This window comes from Triticum aestivum, chromosome 1D, assembly GCF_018294505.1.
Source record: "Triticum aestivum cultivar Chinese Spring chromosome 1D, IWGSC CS RefSeq v2.1, whole genome shotgun sequence".
Lineage (NCBI taxonomy): Eukaryota > Viridiplantae > Streptophyta > Magnoliopsida > Poales > Poaceae > Triticum > Triticum aestivum.
The window spans coordinates 488231410-488251317 of NC_057796.1; the positions used below are offsets into that span (position 1 = coordinate 488231410).

General features: G+C 45.1%; 1 protein-coding gene across 1 annotated transcript; it reads right to left on the minus strand.

Annotated features, from left to right (window-relative positions):
* Positions 1 to 170: 170 nt before the first annotated feature.
* Positions 171 to 7788, minus strand: LOC123183333 (lysine-specific demethylase JMJ703). Its single transcript, XM_044596120.1, has 12 exons — positions 7499 to 7788; positions 5892 to 6253; positions 5705 to 5788; positions 5556 to 5633; positions 5007 to 5438; positions 4469 to 4693; positions 4175 to 4336; positions 3391 to 3759; positions 1752 to 3312; positions 1447 to 1550; positions 1168 to 1365; positions 171 to 638 (listed from the first exon to the last, which is right to left on the minus strand). The coding sequence occupies exons 2-12, from the start codon at positions 6249 to 6251 to the stop codon at positions 384 to 386; spliced, it is 3828 nt and encodes a 1275-aa protein (XP_044452055.1). The 5' UTR covers positions 6252 to 6253; positions 7499 to 7788; the 3' UTR covers positions 171 to 383.
* Between the last annotated feature and the right edge of the window lie 12120 nt (positions 7789 to 19908).

Sequence of the window (19908 nt, forward strand, 5' to 3'; positions counted from 1 at the left end):
GCGGATAAAATCCGATGGTTCAAGCCTTCAAGGTACAGACTGGAACCAGCCCTGAATTGTTTACAGGTATGGTCCATGCTGTTGGTTTCTTTACGAAGAACAGAGAATTAGATCGATGTCATCAGGAAAGGCAATGCAAGCGAAAAAAGATGAACGGGCAACAGAAAAAATAAATAGAAAGAATTCTCATGCCATTTCAACTTCGAAAGATGGCCAGTACAGAATGATCTTATACATCAGGAAGAGGCAAAAGAGATATGCCATGTCCAGTTGTCCACAAGGAGCAACATGCTCATAGAAATAAAAGAAGAAAGAAATTTGCTCTGCCTTCTAGAAAAAATCATGCCATCTACAATACAACACTCTGTTAATATCTACTCTTGTCAGCGCCATTGCTTCGCAATCTCCTCATCAAGCATATGGGTGGCCTGCTGCCTGGACCTATCATCCAGATTGGTATTGCTTGCCAATAAACTTCGTAGGGCTCGCAGTTCATCCGGGCTAGCTCTCTGGAAGAGCCCCCTCAGGACAATACTTGGTGGATTCTGAGGTAGGGTATGTTGATTACTAGTGGCAGCATGAGGCCTGTATCTCCAGTACTCTGTACAGATGCGATCTCTATCCCGAGCCTCAATTGCCTGTAAAGGATTAGAAAATAAGTTTACTGCAAAAATACCAGTGACCTATGGCTCCAACAAACTAACATAACTGGAAAAATCTTCAGCAGTGAATGCCAACTGAACCACTGAGTGCCATTCATGCAAATTAAGCCATCATGAAAGATTAGCACCTGAATTGGGTTTATAGTTTTGACCATTAACTGCAAACTTTTGCATTATCATAGAAGAGCCTGAGATATCACCTACACTGTTTGTTAAGACATTTGTTTTTACGGAGAACCCCGATAGGATTGTTTTATTAATAATAAAATATCATTTTATAAGAATATGTACAAAAAATTAAGGGATTAGCAAGTACAAGGTCAAGCCCCAAAGAAAGACACTACTGACAGGATTAGTGTTGAACTCATCCCTAATTATATGTGACTGCAGGAGCAAGCCTTTCTTAAAACCGGTCTACCAGGATAGGAAGCTGGGGATGACATTTTCAAAATAATGGTATTGGTCCTGAAATTAGTCAAGTGAATGCCAAGCACCAATGTCTCACCCGAACTATTTCTGGTGATAAGAGCCCAAACATTTCAAGACCATCGATAGATCCTGGAGGCTGCAGAGTAGTAACATTAGGCCTTCCCATACTGAGTTGCCTCCGTATTTCCATGTTCAGCCTCTCTCTGACCATGTTCCAGCACTTGGTAGGCGACTCATTAATGAAAACTTCACCTGGGCAGTTCTCTACAGTAACCTGAAAATGCATCAAGTAGTAAGATATCAACGATGCTGAAGAAGAGGTACATAGTATAGTAGGAACAAAACTGGAATTTACCATAAATAGAGGTCCTTGCAACCCAGCGTCTAATATTTCGGAAAAGTAGTATGCCATTTGAATTGGATCCACGATGCTCCAGTATTTTACTCTGCTCCTAAATCCTGCATTTACAAAGAGATGGCATGTTAACAAAAAGCACCAAAACAGATGAAACTGCCTAAGAAAGAAATCATATACAAAGAAATAATATGGATAATCCGTAACATTAATGGGTAAAGGCAGTAGTATATTCAAGAATAATAATAGAAATCCTCCAGCATCGACCAAAACTGAAAGAAGTATCAAACTATTAGCCAACGAACCTTTGGGGAAGATTGCTTGGCCTGAAGACCACATTCTCCCTGATAACACAGTACCAATTTCCAGAGGTTCAACAGAGCATTTGAATCGATGCACGACATTTGCTATGCGAGGACCCCTCTGTGGACCTCCATTCCTGTTGTGCATTTCCAGAGCAGGGTGTGCTATGGCGGGTGGATGGGCATGTTGTGCTACGGCAGATGGATGGGCATGTTGTGGTGCAACAGATGGATGGGCATGTTGTGGTGAGACAGATGGATGGGCATGTTGTGGTGAGACAGATGGATGGGCATGTTGTGCTGCAACAGATGGATGCCCCCTGGCTCTAACCTCTACAGCAGATTGAGATTCAGGTTTTCTTTGAAACCATCCATTGTTTGGTTGCTGATTGAAAGTTAAATTTCCATGATGGGCACTGGCTGAAGGAAAACGCCCGTGTGGATCTTGAACACTAGAAGGGTCTATAGGAACAAAGACGCTGCTTGATGTTTCCTGAGACACACTTGGTGTCCGTGAAACATTTTGGTTAAACTGCTGACTCGACACAGTACGGAGCTGGCTGTTGCCTTTCTCAAGCATTATTGAGGCATTAGTCTCTGGTGTTATAAGTGCATGATCCTTGTCCGAGTGACAGAGAGTTGCATTAGAGTCGGATGCAATCAACCTGTGCGAAGTGTTTGAGCTATCTAAACTGGGCTTCATGTTGGTTCCGTCATGAATCATAGAAGGTGACCTGTTATGATGCTCAACAAGTGATGATCTATATTCTCCAGCTTGCAAAGAAGATTCTCTACTCGCCTTCAATACTGCCAAGCCATGCACACTTTTCGTGGATTCACTTGAAGTATTGAAGGGTCTTGTCACAACATTCGAAGAAAATGATTGGCTGGAAGAAACTGGTAAGACGGGTGCAGAGCTTTTCTGGTCTCCAAGCCCTCCATTATATTGCAATCTGTTGGTGTCATTGTTTGTTGGACAGGATGGCTCATCCTTCATGGAGGACTGCTTTGATGGTGAAACATTTCCCAGTTTCATCTGCTCCACAGAAGGGCAGGCATTGCTAGCCTCTGGGCTAGCTAAGCTCGGCATCTTATTTCCTTTATCTTTCTGTTCATTGCAAACAAGGGAAGGTACCAAGGATACTGTTGACGCCTGTGACATGTAGGACCTTCTTGGGCCATCAGTTGCTCTGCGAACAGTCTTGGAATCCTGGACCTTTTCTCTTTTGACACATGAGCTCAAACTTAAGCCAAGATCAGAGACACCCCATCTGTGAACAGCACTCAACTTGCCCCCCAAAGCATCAGCCAAGATATTAAGCTCATTGACATCATAGCGAAATAGGAAGAATCTTTTGTCCCAGTCACATGAGCAAAGTTGCTTTGCGTGTAACAGGCAAGCATACTTCTCTGGGCAGCATGGACAGCCAGAAGCAGAAAGATGCAAATCATAGTAGCAAAAAGCACACTCCCTATCAGTGGAATCAAACTCAGCATCCATTTTCCTAGATTGAGATGGAGAACATAGATTTTGCCTTTGCGCCAACTCCGTCTCAATTCGTGCCTAGATAGAGAAGTTGTAAAAATATAAGATTCCATTGAGTTTAACAAATTATAAATTATTATTGTCACTGTCATTTACCTTAAGTGATTTGCATATAGTGCTATCAGGTCCACATACACTTTTCCATCTCAAATTATCAGCAGTATTCCTCTTGAGGAATAGGATATCCCACTGAGCTCTGATTGCTTCTCTTGCAGCCCCCAACAACAACTTATCATGGGAAACAGTTATTTTCCGAGCTTGTTCACGATAAAGCTCTACAGCATTCTGTCCAACTGGCAACCAATCAATAGGTGCCACATTAACAGCTTCTGCACAGTTGAAGCCACAATTGAACCCAGCATGGTACGCTCGCGGGAATGTCAGGACAAAGTCACCCTCACGCTGAACACAACGATAGGCTTGTACTCCTTCAGATTTTAGCAGCGATGGTGAAAATTGAGTAACCTGCATGAGAAGGTGCAACTGTCACTAAAAGATCACCTTACTTAAAGCAAAGGATACCTAGGACTAGGAGGGACTAGGTACCGGACTTTAAAGTAGTGGGGGTTCTAACATGAGCTGGCTAGCCAACTATCTGTAGTGCTGCCTAAGCCCCTAGAATCTAGATGACTTCTCAAAGAAACTACCTTACATGCATGTTCTATTGATGTGAGCACGTTTTAGTGTTTTACACAAGGAACGAATGCAAAGCAGAAAGATTCTAGAGAATCATGTAAGTTGGACGCGATTCCTTGATAAGTAGTGATAGCAAGTTTGAAACATAGTCAGAAAAGGATGGATACAATAAAGATCACAGACCTTCTTGTACAGCATAGGAAAAATATTTAACTAATAATTTCCAGTCAAGAGAAGCACTCACCAGGTTGTGAAGCAAATCAGGTTGCTCCTCAAACAAGTCAGGTAGATGTTTCCTCATTGCAGACTCCAGATTCACAGCATCCTTTCCTGGAACTCCATACCACATCTTTGGGGCACCCCAATGCAAGTAGTTTAACGAGTATAAATGATGATCTTCGACATGCTGTTTAAAACACAACATGGCAGAGTAGATCTCAGGGTACAATCATATAGAACCAGCATAGTCTAAACAACAAGCACAACTAGAATACGGTGATGAATTCACGATAAGCAAGCAACATCACAAGCTTCTTACCCAGCAGAATGATGAAAAGCACATGCCAACATACACCCAAGGCACCAGAACACCAGAAATGTCACCGCCCTCAAAAGAAAGAACTGAGCCTTGTAGTCGAGGCAAGTTGTTTAGATTCCAACCAGATTGTGCATACTTATCCTCAACACCTGATTTTGTCTCGGGAGGTAACTTTGGAAAGCCGCTGCCAAAAGACCCTGTCTCCAAATCAGCGCCGTAGATCACCTACACGAAAACACACCTTCCAATAAGTTAAAAAGCAAAATGCAGGGCAAATAGCTCTAAGAACACTTGAGCACTTACAGCGGCTGAAAAGCAAGTGATGCGAATATGTAAGACTACATGCAATGATGCAAACCATGAAACATATACAGCACCACAACACACAACTTAAGTTGGAACTCTGAATAGCCATAATCCATGACACATATATCACACACTTATGATTTACAGCATGCAAATTTTCTGAAGTTTGAGTTGAGCAATGAACTGAAATTCTGAAAAGAACATGTGTGCTTTGGTAAACAAAATCCAATACCTCTATCTCTTCTGTGGGACTTTCAACTATACGCCAATACTCGCCTTCAATATCTTCCACTGATGGTGGTGAATTCATAGATGCATCTTTCTTAAAATACTGCTCGCTGAAGTAATCTGCATACTTCTGAAATTTCTGCAATGTGAGCTCTGGTCCAGGTTCAAATCCAAATCTCTTGCTGTTTTCTTCTGGCTCTGAAAGCTTTCTCCGCTTCTTCATCATTCCACCTCTTGTGCTCTTTTTGGATGATGTACGGTTTTGAAGCTTGTCAACCTTCTGTACCCGTGTAGAAAATGTTGAGTTTTCCCACGTACTCTTCTCTTTAAGAAGGCACGGCGGCTTCCACGAAGGTGGTGGAACAATACGGCAAATCCCATATGGTTCTGCTGTTGGCCGTATGCTCTCAATATATTTAAGGGTATCTTTGAATTCCTGATACACCAGAGGATATTATATCATATAAGACTGGAGTATGCAAATAATAAATTTAGTAAAGCAACAGTACTAGCTAAAGCACGATACAGCAGTTAGCAACAAGATGTAAAGTACCTCCTCAGTAGGATGAAAGACAGGAGCCTCATCAAGAACAGGTCTCCGTGCACCAGCTGGATTCCAACTTGCAACAACCTGCATAATGTGATATCACATAAGCCACAATTTCATAAAAGTAACACAAGAATTTGGCAATGAATATGAACCTTTTGACAGTCACTGCATGCCGCACATCCTCGAAAAACTCCTTTGGGTAACTGCTGTCTGCGTCTCACTAAACTCGTAGCCGCCTGCCAAAAGAATATTATGAGACTGTGAGAACGCGTTAAAATCATAGCAAACTTCAGTTGATTGGGCAACAAGGGTTTTTAATAAAACATTAGCAAGTGCAACCTTTTCTACTACTTCGACATCGGAATCTTCATCCGACATATTATCAAAGCGGCTGTAATCGACTGGAGGCCTGTTCCGCAGCGACTGCCTACACGTATGGCTCCCGGAAGTACTACAGTGCGTGTCGTTTCGGCTCTGAGCTGAATGGGGCTGGCCTTCCAGGGATTCAACATGTTTCTTCTCATTCTGAAACACTTGAGCAGGACTAGGACGAGCATCAGCAAGTTTGGCATCCTTCTGGGTTCCTTGCAATGCATACGCAGCAAACGGCCCAAATCCAGGTGGCGGTCCAAATCCAGGCGGGACTGAGGGTTCAGGATCGTCGCCGAGTGAGGCGGTTATGCACTCTGTTCCCATCATCACTGCATCAAAAGAAATACACTTGAGTCAGGACATATGTTATCTCAGAAGGATCACAAATGTTTGAGCTGACCATACAAACAATGCCCACCAAGAACAACCCAAGGCAATAACCACACAAGAACCTCGCAGCTTTTAATAAACTAAGCAAATCAGGGGTGGTGCACATCTATACGCTCGCATCAAGTTGCTGTTCAGCGAGAAGCCCAGTTAAGGTGTCAAGCACTGAACCAACCACAGCACCATGAAAAATCAGTACTCATATCCAACAATAAGCCATCAGAGTTGCAGCTGCGGCCACAGCCAGCATTGCCGACGAGCAGGGAGACACAGGGCTGTTAACCCAGATCGGCCGCCGCAACAGACACGCAACATAGACCATAACGACCCCTACCATAAGAACAACTAAAACTGAATCTATGGCTACTGATGGCTACACACAGAGAGAGATCCTGGTGCATACTGCAAGCATGCATCGGTTCAAACCATCAACAGGCTAGGCAGATTTACTTTCCACAAAGCAATGGAAGCAGGGTTAGTGTCTGGAGGAGGGATGGGATCTGCCATCTGCCCCCTCCAATCCAATTTCCAGCAGAAACAATATAGAAACATGAAGCAAAAGCTAAAGCAGCTTGGAATCGAACAAACCCTAGGGAATCACCCAGATGGAGCAGCGGCCAGTGTGGGTTGGATGTACCTGCCGGATTCGTCCGGAAGGGGCCCGATCCACCCCCACCCACCCCCCTTCAATCCAGATCGGGGGAAACTGGCCGGCCCGATTCGCTGAGAGGCTCCGGCAAAGCCGGACCGGGCAGGGGGCCGCCGGCCGGCGTGGCGGGCGGCACGGCGCGGCGCGCGGTGGAGGCCGGGCGGGGCGAGGCGGCGTGGGGCGGGGACAGGGGGGAGGGGGGATGAGGTGGGTAGTTGACAGGTGAGGGGGCGGTTCTCCCTGCCTGCCTTACCTCAACTCTGTACGAAAAAAGATAATACGTGGGTATATACTTGGACACCACCACCACCACCATGGAACCCCGAGCGAGCTCCGAGAAATTTCCATGGCGGATTCCGGCAGCGAATCTACGCTCCAGATCTACTGCAGAGGATCCCTAATCCAGGCAGGGGAAGATAATATAACCGTAATAAAGAAAATACGCACAAAAGCAAAAGGGGAAGATCCATCCCCAAATCCACCCAAGAAACTGAGATTAAGCATCAGGACAAGTAGGGGATGGGGTCGATTTACCTACCAGTTCGTTCTTGCGGTCTGTCAGGCCGGGTTCAGTGCTCGTTCATGGAGGTTCTTAGGTTTTGGGCTGGCACCAGAACCAGATCGATGGGTGGATCGATGAGGATGATGATGCCGAGTCCGGGGAGGAAAGGGGAGGAAACCCACCCCAGAGCAGAGCAGACCAGAGTAGTTGTAATCAATTACCAGTTGTTTGTTAGTTTTGTTGTGTTCTTTGCTTCGGTTTGGTTTGCTTTCCCCGGCCACAAATCCGCTTGCTTGCTTGTTGCATGCTTGTTCCTCTGGGAGATGGGCAGAGAGGGGTCATTTATGGCAACAGAGAGGGGCTATCCTCTCCCCCCTTGGTGGATTCCACCCACACAGCCCACAGGAAAGGAAAGCCCACAGAAACAGAGACAAATAGGGTTAGGCATTGTTCTAAAAAAAGAAGGTAGGGTTGGGCATTGTCCTATATAAAAAATGTAGGGTTGGACCGATAAAAAAAATGTAGGGTTGAGCTGTGCCGTGGTTGAGACTAGAACTCGACATGGATAGCTCGGCCCATTGGTCTGGGTTGGGTCGGTCTTCACATTTGGGCTGGGCTTTTAGGTCTCTTTTTTTTTGCCTGAAAAGGTGGTTTGGGGTCGGACTTGTGCTTCTCTTTTTCATGATTTCAGGTCATGCTTACACGTGGAGGCACCGGAGAGTGTCGTTCTGAATAGGCTTTTTTGGCTTCGGGCTTATGGGGCCGGCCTCGGGCTCGAAAAAGGAGTCACTTTTGGGCTTGGGCCGAGATCGGGCTTGGGTTTGAAGGTCGGTCTTTTGCAACCCTGACCTGATACCCGGTCGGACCAATGAAGAGGTTTAATTTTGACTGTAATTCTAATTTGAGTTAACCGTTGCAAAACCACGCGTTCTCAGGATAGGGCTTTTCACGTAAGCACATGTTTTTGAAATAAATTCACAAAATCACGGGTTCTTGCCTAGTTTCTCAAAGAGAACTCGATCAACCGCTGCGTTTGCCACATGGCTAGATCAACATGGTCAGTTGAGTGCCGCATCAGTTTGCTTCTCCTTGCTCCTCCTATATCTCTTCATTGTTCATGTGGACAAATGTCGTCTAGGTATAATTGTCGGCGGTTGGGCTCCTGTCGTTCTGACTGGCTTCCCATAACGCTTCCTAGACCCTTCGTTGTTCTCCCTGCCTTTCTTCACTGTCACAAGTAGGGTTGGGCATTGTTCTGAAAAAAGGTAGGGTTGGGCATTGTTCTGAAAAAATGTAGGGTTGGGCATTGTTCTGAAAAGGTACTTTGGGTCGGGCTTACATGTGGAGGCATCAAAAAATTCATAAAATCATGGGCTTTTGACTAATTCAGAGAGAGCTAGAACCAATGGTGTTGTTGGTCTTAACGACGAAGCTGGCATCGTGGACCCATTTTGCCACTCGGGGCAGGTCAATGTGGTCAATTGACCGCCGCATGGCCCGCACCGGTTTCTTCTCCTTCGTCCTCATATATCTTACAATGTCATCAGGGTACACCAGCCGACGCTTGGCGTCCAACGTCAGGTTGCGAGTAAAGTCAATGGCTAACATCGACTTCATCTCCCAGTTCGGCAAGACATATCAATCTTGGGGGTTGTAGGCGACGTCGAGGGACACGAGGGGCATCATCCTTGGATATGCCTGTTTATCGAAGAGAGTGGCGTGCTACCACCAACAATCTCACGTCATGGAAGACGACAAGGATTCAATGGGATAACTCGAGGAAGGGGCGGGCTTGTGTTCGGTGGCATCGACGAATAATATCGATGGACAGAGCTAAGCTTGTCTACGACCATATTTGATGTGCAAAGAAGCGGGTCAAAGTAATGGTCAAAGTCGTTTGAAAATTCATAACAAATTTATATGAACTCAAGAAAATGCAAATAACATACCAGAATGTTCAAAAAACATCACCCATATTTGCGTCTCATTTTTATTCATGAAAAAAGTATTGTGCATTTTTTTAATAATGTTAATATAATTAATAACCTCGGGTAGTTTAACCGGTACTTTTTCCTGAATGCAAATGACATGCACATAAGGGTAATGTTTTTCTTTTCTTTTTTCTTTCTTTTTTTCGAAAAAGTGTAATGTTTTTCTAAATAATTTAATATCTTATCTGCATTTTTATGAATCCATATGGATTTGCTATTAATTTTCAAAGTATTGGTCAAACGGTTAAAGGGCACTCTGATATTTTTTCGTAAATTAGTCAATGTTTATAAATTTTGACTTAAGACAAAGGCAATATGGGTAAATAAAAACGATGGGTACATCATTTATAACTAGGACTGATACTGGACCCACTCGCCTGCACATTAATTATTCAGTTTCTTTAGCAACCATTAATTATTATTCAGTTTTTTAGCAACCATTAACTATTCATTTAAATGGCGTGAGCTAAGGTACAATTAGGGGTGGGCCCAGGAGAAAGGCTTATTAACTATCGGCTGAGAAACGTGTGGAGACGCCGAGGGAAAAAAAGGGGAATGTGGCGTGGACCTTTTAGTTTCTCTTTTTACATCAGCGTAGACCTTTTAGTTGGGTTTTAAGGGTTTGCTTTGTTAAGCTTACAATTTCTAAAATTTGATCCTATACTATTTTTGTGAGAGCAACTAGTTAACGAGAGCTCCTTCGGGAGCCTCGCAACGATCAGCGCCACTTAGCGCGCTCTCAGCAATTCGCCACGTGTCGCGCTCTGGATGCTCTCTTTAGATTTTGTTTTTTTTTTAGTTTTTCGCACGCGTTTTTGGCTTTTTTAAACGGTTTTTTTCGGGTTTTTTCGATGTTTTGGTTTCCTCCCGTCTTTCTTAGCTTTTCGATCAAAAAAAAATTTGAAAAAAATTATTCATGAAAAAATGCGTTTTCTTTTTTTTCTTTCGCGAAAGTCACGGTTTTTCTTCCGCGAGAGGCACGGTTGTGCTTTAGCGAGAGTCACGGTCGTGCCTTTCAAAAAGGGATAAAAAACGCGTTTCTTTTTTTTCACGAGAGTCACGGTTTTGCTTTCACGAGAGGCACGGGTGTGTCTCTTCGGAAAGGGAAAAAACCGTGCTCCCGGTTCGGTTTTTCGCCCGGTTTTTTTCGTCTGATTTTTTTTTGAAAAAAAAAGTTCATCAAAACCTATCAACATGGGATCTAGTTTTGAAGATCTCGTCGTGAGGAATCCAATGGTGAAAACGGTTCGAGATTTGGACGCACGGTTTAAGAGATAAAACGTTTTGAATAAACGGATTTACGAAAAAAGGGAAAACTTCCAGGTTGCGACAAGTGGCGCGCTGCATGGCGCCCACTTGTCGCGACCTGGAAAAGTGAAGTGTTCTTTGCAACGAGTACTCCTTAATTAGTGATTTGGCTACTTTTGCACGTGATTTCTAAATTCTAAACTTAGTTAAGATGATGCGCGCCTGAGTTTGCACGTGTACACTTTTTTTACCAGGCATAGTACTGTTCATGGATGGGCTCTATCCGTGTACAACAATGTCGATGCTTTTGGCCCAATAGGCATTAAACGAGAACACATGAGCCCATTCAATGTTTCTCAAAAAAAAAAACATGAGCCCATTCAAAATCGACGCGAACTATTCCTATCTTCAGGCTGCCACACCACCCAATTTCCCTCCGCTCAAAAAACACACACCAACTTTCCCTCTTTTTTTTCCTTTTTCTTTCATTACCCCATTCCCCCACTTCTTAACTAGTTGAAGAATTCCAGCTAACAAAATAGTCTATGTGGACATTTTAGAATCCTTCCAGACTAGAGATTTTATGTTCCTAATGGAGCCTCTAAATTATAGCATGATGCCACCGTTGTGTACTTATATTTATTTCTATGAGATCTTTAGAATAATACCTCCATAATTATGTTTTGAAGACTTCTTTTCTACACTACATTTTCATGCTAGTTCCTGTTGTACGCTATTTTTTTTATCCACAAAATAAATGTATGCTGGTTTTTTAGTGCATTTTTATATTAAACTTTCCATAGGGAGTATACTGCATTTTTTTCTAGTTTCTTAGGCAGCCTAGTGCATTTTTGGGCTGGCTCTACCACACTACTCCATTTTTTTTAAGAGAGTCTACCTCATTTTTGGATGGGCTCTAACTAAAATGTTTTACTTTGAGTGGAAAACATGGGACCTCCTATTCAGCGTGATACACACATATAGATGAGGAATGTCGTACGCAATCAGGGACGGAGCCAAAAAAATTATGTGAGAGGGGCCAATGGAACATGTAGAGCATTGGAAGGGGCCAAACATATAAATTTATAGATTAACTCGACAAATCCATGTATTATATAGGGGTGGCTTGAGTAAAAAATTCAGCATTGCAAGCCAAGGCCTAAGCTAGTCCCCTTGCTCCCTCCGTACACATGGCGTTGTTGGCCGTCCTGTTTACTGTTTTTTTATGCGGTCCTTTGTTTTTTGGCATGATGCGATAGCAGAGATGGGCTCCTCTGACCCATTTTTCACTGTTTTTCCCCTAAAAGTTACTACTTCAGGAATGAAAAAATGTTCAAGAATTGTTGCAAAATAATTGGATTTAAAAAATGTTCACAAGTTTAAAAAAGGTTCAAGAATTTGAAAACTTCTTCGCATAGTTTTGCAAGTATTTCAAATTATAAAATGTTCATTTAAAAATATTACCAAATTTAAAAAAGTCAGGAATTTAAAAAATATCTGTGAATTGAAAATAATTATAATTTCTAAAAAATTATTCATGATTTTAAAAATTATTAATGACTTTAATGCTGTCCAATTTTTTAAAATCTAAATCTTGGATTTTAGTTCACAAATAAAACATAAAAAGGAACCCGGTAAAAATGACATAAAACATAAAAAATAATTTAAAAGCTGACGAAGAATCTTCCCAAACCTAAGAAAACACTACTACAGATCGGTATACTATTGACTCCTCATCACTAACTGGCCTCTCGCCATGCGTCAGTGATAATGGTCAACATTGATTAGCCACAAAATGCAACACATCAATTGATTGGGCCAGCAAACTATGTACACGAACGAGTCTCGCATCGATCGAGTTCAGTAAGTAGCGAAGGGATTGCTCGGGTTCAGTAGTAGTGCGAGGGATCGCTCGGGTTCAGTACATAGTGCGAGGGATCCATCGCTCGGGTTCAGTAAGAAGCAAGCTCGATCGCTCGGGTTTAGTAGTCCAAGGGATCGCTCGCCTGGGTTTAGCGTAGTGCGAGGGATCGATCAATCGGGTCCAGTAAGCGTCAGGCTCGCTCGGGTTCAGTTAGCGAAGGGATCGCACACACACGCATATGAGAGAAACATGCAAAACACCACTGCATCCCTCAGACCCGACCACCCATCGTATACCAGAAAATCCCTGAAAAATTCTCTACCTCGCTTCTACCCCAATTTTTTATGTCATGGACGGCACAAAGAATGTCAGGAAAGTGCGCCTCCGGTCCACTCAAGACAAAAGCCTGTTTTCTGTTATAAGTTTTGGTCATAGAAGAGAGGAGCTCACCATATTTATGATGATACTTGTTTTTGTCACAATTATCATCATGGAAGTGTCACTTCCATGACAGAAAATTCATTTGGGCCATAATGTAATGGAGGTGTTTTTTTGTTTAGTGATGCAATTAGTCCAATGGAAACTACTACCACCCTTTCATGTATGGAACTAAGAACACTTTTTTGTAATACTACTATAATAACAAAAGTGCCATGCAAACTAATAAACCTTATGATCAAATTGAAACACAGCCTGAGATAGCTATTGCGAAGGATCTTGTGACTCAAAACCTACAAGCACAAGTTATCCGTTATCTTCAATATGCGACGGTGTCTCAGATAATGAGACACGAAGGATGAAATCGAGATCTCGTCGCGCTCCTGGACTCGAAACACGACATGTGATTGTGCGCTATATTTTCATGTTGGGCTGGTAGGCTTGACAATGAGGTGGTTGGTCATCATTGATGGGTGGATGTATCTCGGTACCTCTGTCGTGTTGTGCCGAGCTTTTGGAAGGTGCCATGAAGTACCTTGAAGTTGAATCCGTTGTGTACTTATATTTAGTTCAATGAGATCTTTAAAATAATACCTCCATAATTATGTTTTGAAGACTTCTTTTCTACACTACATTTTCATGCTAGTTCCTGTTGCATTGTATGCTATTTTTTATTCCGCAAAATAAATGTATGCTAGTTTTTTACTGCATTTTCATATTAAACTTTCCATAGGGAGTATACTGCATTTTTTCTAGTTTTCTTAGGCAGCCTGGTGCATTTTTGGGTTGGCTCTACCACACTACTCCATTTTTTTAAGAGAGTCTACCTCATTTTTGGATGGGCTCTAACTAAAATGTTTTACTTTGAGTGGAAAACATGGGACCTCCTGTTCAGCGTGATACACACATAATAGATGAGAAAATGTCGTACGCAGTCAGGGACGGAGCAAAAAAATTATGTGAGAGGGGCCAATGGAACATGTAGAGCATTGGAAGGGGCCCAACATATAAATTTATAGATTAACTCCACAAATCCATGTATTATATAGGGGTGGCTTGAGAAAAAAATTCAGCATGGGGGGCCATGGCCTAAGCTCCGTCACTGTACGCAGGGCGTTGTTGGCCATCCTGTTTACTGTTTTTTGTGCGGTCCTTTGTTTTTTGGCATGATGCGATAGCAGAGATGGGCTTGCCTGACCCATTATTTCACTGTTTTTTCCTAAAAGTTACTACTTCAAGAATGAAAAAATGTTCAAGAATATTGCAAAATAATTGGATTTTCAAAAAATGTTCGCAAGTTTAAAATAAAGTTCAAGAATTTGAAAACTTCTTCGCATAGTTTTTCAAGTATTTCTAATTATAAAATGTTCATCTAAAAATATTCCAAAATTTTGAAAATGTTCATGAATTTAGAAAATATTTGTGAATTAAAAATAATTAAAATTTCTAAAAAATGTTCATGTTTTTGGAAATTATTAATGACTTTAATGTTGTCGAATTTTTTAAAATCTTGGATTTTAAAATATCACAAATAAAAAATAAATAGGAACCCGGTAAAAATGACATAAAACATAAAAAATAATTTAAAAGCTAGCAAAGAATCTTCCCAAACCTAAGAAAACACTACTACAAATCAGTATACTATTGACTCATCACCAACTGTCCTCTCGCCATGCGTCAGTGATAATGGTCAACATTGATCAGCCACAAAAATGCAACACATCGATTGATTGGGCCAGCAAACTATGTACGTGAACGAGTCTCGCATCGATCGAGTTCAATAAGTAGCGAAGGGATTGCTTGGGTTCAGTAGTCGTGGGAGGGATCGCTCGGGTTCAGTACATAGTGCGAGGGATCCATCGCTCGGCTTTAGTAAGCAGCGAGCTCGATCGCTCGTGTTTAGTAGTCCGAGGGATCGCTCACCCGGGTTTAGCGTAGTGCGAGGGATCAATCGATCGGGTTCAGTAAGCGACGGGCTCGCTCGGGTTCAGTTAGCGAAGGGATCGCACACACGCGGATATGAGAGAAACGCGCAAAACACCACTGCATCCCTCAAACCCGACCACCCACCGTATACCAGAAAATCCCCGAAAAATTCTCTACCTCGCTTTTACCCCATTTTTTATGTCATGGACGGCCCAAAGAATGTCAGGAAAGTGCGCCTCCGGTCAATGGAGGTGTCTTTTTGTTTAGTGATGCATTCAGTCCAATGGAAACTACTACCACCCTTTCCTTTTTTTGAAAAGTAGGATTACCCCCGGCCTTTGCATCTGGGCGATGCATGCAACCATTTTATTAATTATTCACAAGGACCTTACAAAATAGTACATCAGGTAGTTTGAAGCCACCATCTTAGCAACAACTGGCGCTACTCCTATTCACTTGATGAAGGGGTGCCGATAGTCCGAGCCTAATACCAAACATACATTGCACCAAAGCCTAACATCTAATGCCGGAGGCCCCAACCGAGCCACATACTGGGTTTGGGGTACAAATCGGTCCGACGCACTCTCATGTGTCATCGCCGCCCTCTTTCACCAATCCATCTTCACAGCAGAAACTAACGCACCGACCTTGCCAGGCCTCCCTGCCATCGACGTCACCATGACGCCAGACAGCGTCCTCCTCCTGCGCGAGTCCATCTCCGCGCATCGGATGCCGAGCCTCCATTGCGAAAGATCCTGTGACTCAAAACCTAGGATAAGTTATCCGTTATCTTCAATATGCGGCGGTGTCTCAGGTAGTGACACACGAAGGGAGAAATCGAGATCTCGCCGCGCTCCTGGCCTCGAAACACGACATGTGATTGTGCGCTATATTTTCATGTTGGACTGGTAGGCTTGACAATGAGGTGGTTGGTCATCATTGATGGGTGGATGTATCTCGGTACCTCTGTCGTGCTGTGCCGAGCTTTTGGAAGGTGCCATGAAGTACCTTGAAGTTGAATCATAGCGCATTCGTGTCGACTTGCTGATTTGTGTCAGGTGCGTTTGCTTTGTGTCTTGTATTGTCTAGTCGTTTAGTTCCCTATATGTGATGAAGTTTGTAGAGATGGTTCGGTAGCCCTGGGGACACCGTCGTCAGAATTCACCGGTGTTTATGCTTACATGATCGACATACACATATCATCACCACAAAGAGGGATATTTTCATGGGGGAATCATGGAGATTGGCAACGCAGCATCACATACACATATCATCTAGTAAATGTTACTACTGAAATCTATGCTAATCAGGATGAATCTAGACGAGATTGAAAAAGAGAGAGAATGAATTAAGCACGCGTATACCAGTACCACACCGACAATATGAAATGGAAACCCTACCTACCAGGACGGGGGTGGGGGTGGGGAGGAGAGAGACGATACCTCGCAGCGGGGGAGTTTGCGGCGGCGGGCGATCCACTGGAGCTGGCAGTCGTCGTGGACGAACCTCATGCTGCCGCGGCAGCCGCAGGGGCGGCACAGGGGTCGGTCCGCCTCGGCGGGGAGGCGGCAGATGCGGCACTCCTCCTCCTCCTCCTTGTCGGCGTCGTGCCCGGGGTCGTCCGCCGGTAGGAGCGCCGTCTCCGGCGAAGGGGTGGCGGCCGCCGCCATCAGCCTTTCCTTCGGGAAGCTTCTGTGTAGGGCGGTGGGGGTGTGAGGGAGTGTGTAGGCCGGTGGAGGGCTTACGTCGGCCGTTGGATGCAGATCCAACGGCTCATCAAGTTGATTGAAGTTTATTAGTTATGCACATGGATATGTTCATCTAGCACGATTTATAGAAGGATAATCACCAAACTGCCAGATGACTTATAGACGGATAATGACCAGATTGTCCGTGTGTTTGAAAAATGTCGCGTGATAATTAAGTAATTGGTGTTTTATATTATTTTTGACAGCTCAGTAACATTTAACATTTTCATCTTTCTCGGGAGCAAATATCTTCGCACATCTTTTAACTAGCCATACATAAATTATGTTGTAGTATATATTTCATATATGAATCGAGGAGCCCTGACTTTCTTCTAGTTTCTATCCTCATGAAGGAGGCATGGTTGCTTGGTTTCGACCCAAAATCTGGCGTCCCCAGTTTATTGGCATGTCTAACATTTAGCAGAACTCAAAATCGCAAACATTCTGGCAAATTTGGATCTAAAGTCACCAAGACAATTGCTTTGCCAACATTTGAGGGTGTTTTGTATGTTGAGGCTTACTCCGAAAGAGGCAATCACAAATTTCATGACAACCTCCAAAAAAATGTTTTCTTTTCCAAATATAAAGTTGTACGTTTTTCTTTTGCCGGAAACTTAGGACTTTATTCAACCAATATCGGCTCCAGCGCGATCAACCATAATGCTGGTCACGAGGTAACCAAGGTGGAGTCCATCCAAGAATCAGTCACCTCAAGTGTGCATGCATATTTTGCACACAAGTGCACCGAATTATTGGACCGGTACATGTTGAGTAACAAAAGAAAGAAACGATGAGGCTAGTCCTTCAATTTCTACAAGTAAAGGTGCTACAAGAGAGCGCGAGAAATGTCGCGAGTCCCAGAGATTTACCACCTCTAAGCAGTCAACTTCCATAACCACTCGCTAAAGACCATGGAGCTTCGCGAAGATCACCTCATCTCTCATAGCTAAAGCTTACGCAATAAGTGGATCAGTGATATCGGGGTACGGCTTGCTCCAGGCAGGGATGAATGTAGTAGGAGTTCTTGCCAATCGCTCGCATCCGTATTGATTTTAACACAGTCATGCTCAGGAGGCTGCTAACCATAGCCAAGAAGTATCCTGGTTTGTTCCAACGGGAGCTCCAGCCATGCTAAAGTCTCTCTCATACGTTTCAGAGACTGAAGTGGGTGTAGGCCTACCCTATCATGTGTAATATTATTCCTCGAAGTCCATATTGCCCACATGATTGTAACAACTTTCGCCCGGTCCACCTCTGCAATCTGTGTGTTGCATAGAATATCCTTGGACTAGGTATTTGGATATAGATCCAGTAACTTGACTCATAGACAATCTTTTGCTTCTGCCCAGAAGCTTTGGGCAAACACATGATTAAGGCATGCACCAGAGATGCTGGGGGAAAACCGAAACAACTCGTCTCAGCCCCGTGTCCCCCCCCCCCCCCCCCCGGCGGGCGACCCGGGCGCTCCTACCGTAATCGCCGGCCAGCGACTCCCCCTCCTCTCTCCCTCCCCGCCGCCGCCGGGCGAAGCCCAGGCGGTGCCGGTGGCGGCGGGATCTCCTTCACCCGTTCCTGGTGCAGGGGGCCGCGGGGGGCTTCTCCTTCTCCTCGACTTGACGGCGAGCTCGGTGGCCGGCGCACCGTGATTCAGCGAGGCGCGCAGGCAGGCGGCGGAGCGGGGCAGCGGAGCCCACTGGTCGGCCTCGGCGCGCTGCGGTGGTGGGTGCTGGCGGCTAGTGCGGTGCTTCTCGTCGCGGTGAAGATCGGGCCGGGCCAGATCCAATCTGGCCGGATGTGAGGGCGTTGACTGGAGCTCGGCTGGAGGCATGGTGGAGCGGCAGGTCTGGCGGGGACAGGCAGCAGTGCGGTGGCGCGGCTATGGTGGAGCCGGTGATGTCCAGAGGCGGCGGCGTGAGCTCATGGTCAGGCAGGTGACGGCGCTGAGATGGCTTGGCCAGAATGGAGTTCTGGCGAGCAGCGAGCTGCCGGTCACCCCTGTGCAGTGCGGCGAACGGCGGTGCGCTCCGGGTAGTGCCGACACAGGAGTTCGTGGTGAGGTAGATCTGGGCTGTCGCAAGGCCGTCCCTTGGAGTGGGCGACGGCCGTCGTGGGCGGTCCTGGACCCTGCCGGAGGAGTGGGGTGGTTGTGGTTCTTTGTCCAGGCTGGGTGTTGGTGGTGTGGCCGTGTTTTCCCCTTGCCGTCCGTGCGGCCGGTCGTCGACCCTCGGCTTTGCGACTACGTCGACTAGGTGCTGCGGCGGCGGCGGTGTGAGGCTACTTGGACGGTGCTGCCATCCCCTGGAGGTGTGGTGAAGTGCGATGCGCGGATGAAAATCTTGCACGGCTTTTGCCGGGCCGGCGATGGTGGCACCTGTGGTTGTCATTCCCCTCCTTGGAGGCGTCGTCGAAGCGTGTTCGTCATTTCTCTCGCTCTTCTGGAATTGGTGGTTGTCTCCGGGCGAAAGCCTCGATTCGGTGGTGGATCTGTACGATGGTGGCGTCCTCGACGTCGTTCCTCCGCCGGGAGCATGGTGTTTGGAGACATGGCTGCTTCCTCGTTGTTCTCTTCCGGTGCTCGTCGCTGTCCTTCCTTGATCCTCGACGACGCTATGTACGCCCGTCGCCGGTGTGTCCAAGAAGGCGTCTTCTTCGGATTGGATCGAGTCCTGCCATTCACTTGCCACTTCCCCTTAGGCGCTCGGAGTGGATGGTGCGTCGACAAGAGAAGCTCTGCGGTAGTTGTGGTCTTTGTAGGTGACCGGCGTCAGTCGTGACGCGGTGTTGTGTTTCATCTTAGGATAGGCTCTCTGGTGTTGTAGTTTGCTTTGCGGTGGTGCCCGTCTTTGGTCTTTCCCGGGTGTGGTGTGAGCTATACTCGTTGTTCGCAGCGAGTGTTAGTTTTCTTGTAATTGACTTTCTATCTTCTATAAAGCTATGGTACGCCTAGGCGTACTCTTAAAAAAAAATTAAGACATGCACCATGTCCTCATCGGCACCTAAGCACACTTTGCACCGAGCCATGGTTCCAATATGCCTGTTTCTGAGTGTAGATTCCACCTAGAGAATACCTAGTAGAACTCGCCACCAGAACACACGAACCTTGGGCAATACCTCGTAACGCTGTAAGTATGTTGTTGTCCCACTGCCACTGGAAATATAATGCGACCTTTTCTCCCGAAAAATGTTTGGCATTGACGTTGCCGTAGACGTGATTGCTGAAATAAAAAGCCG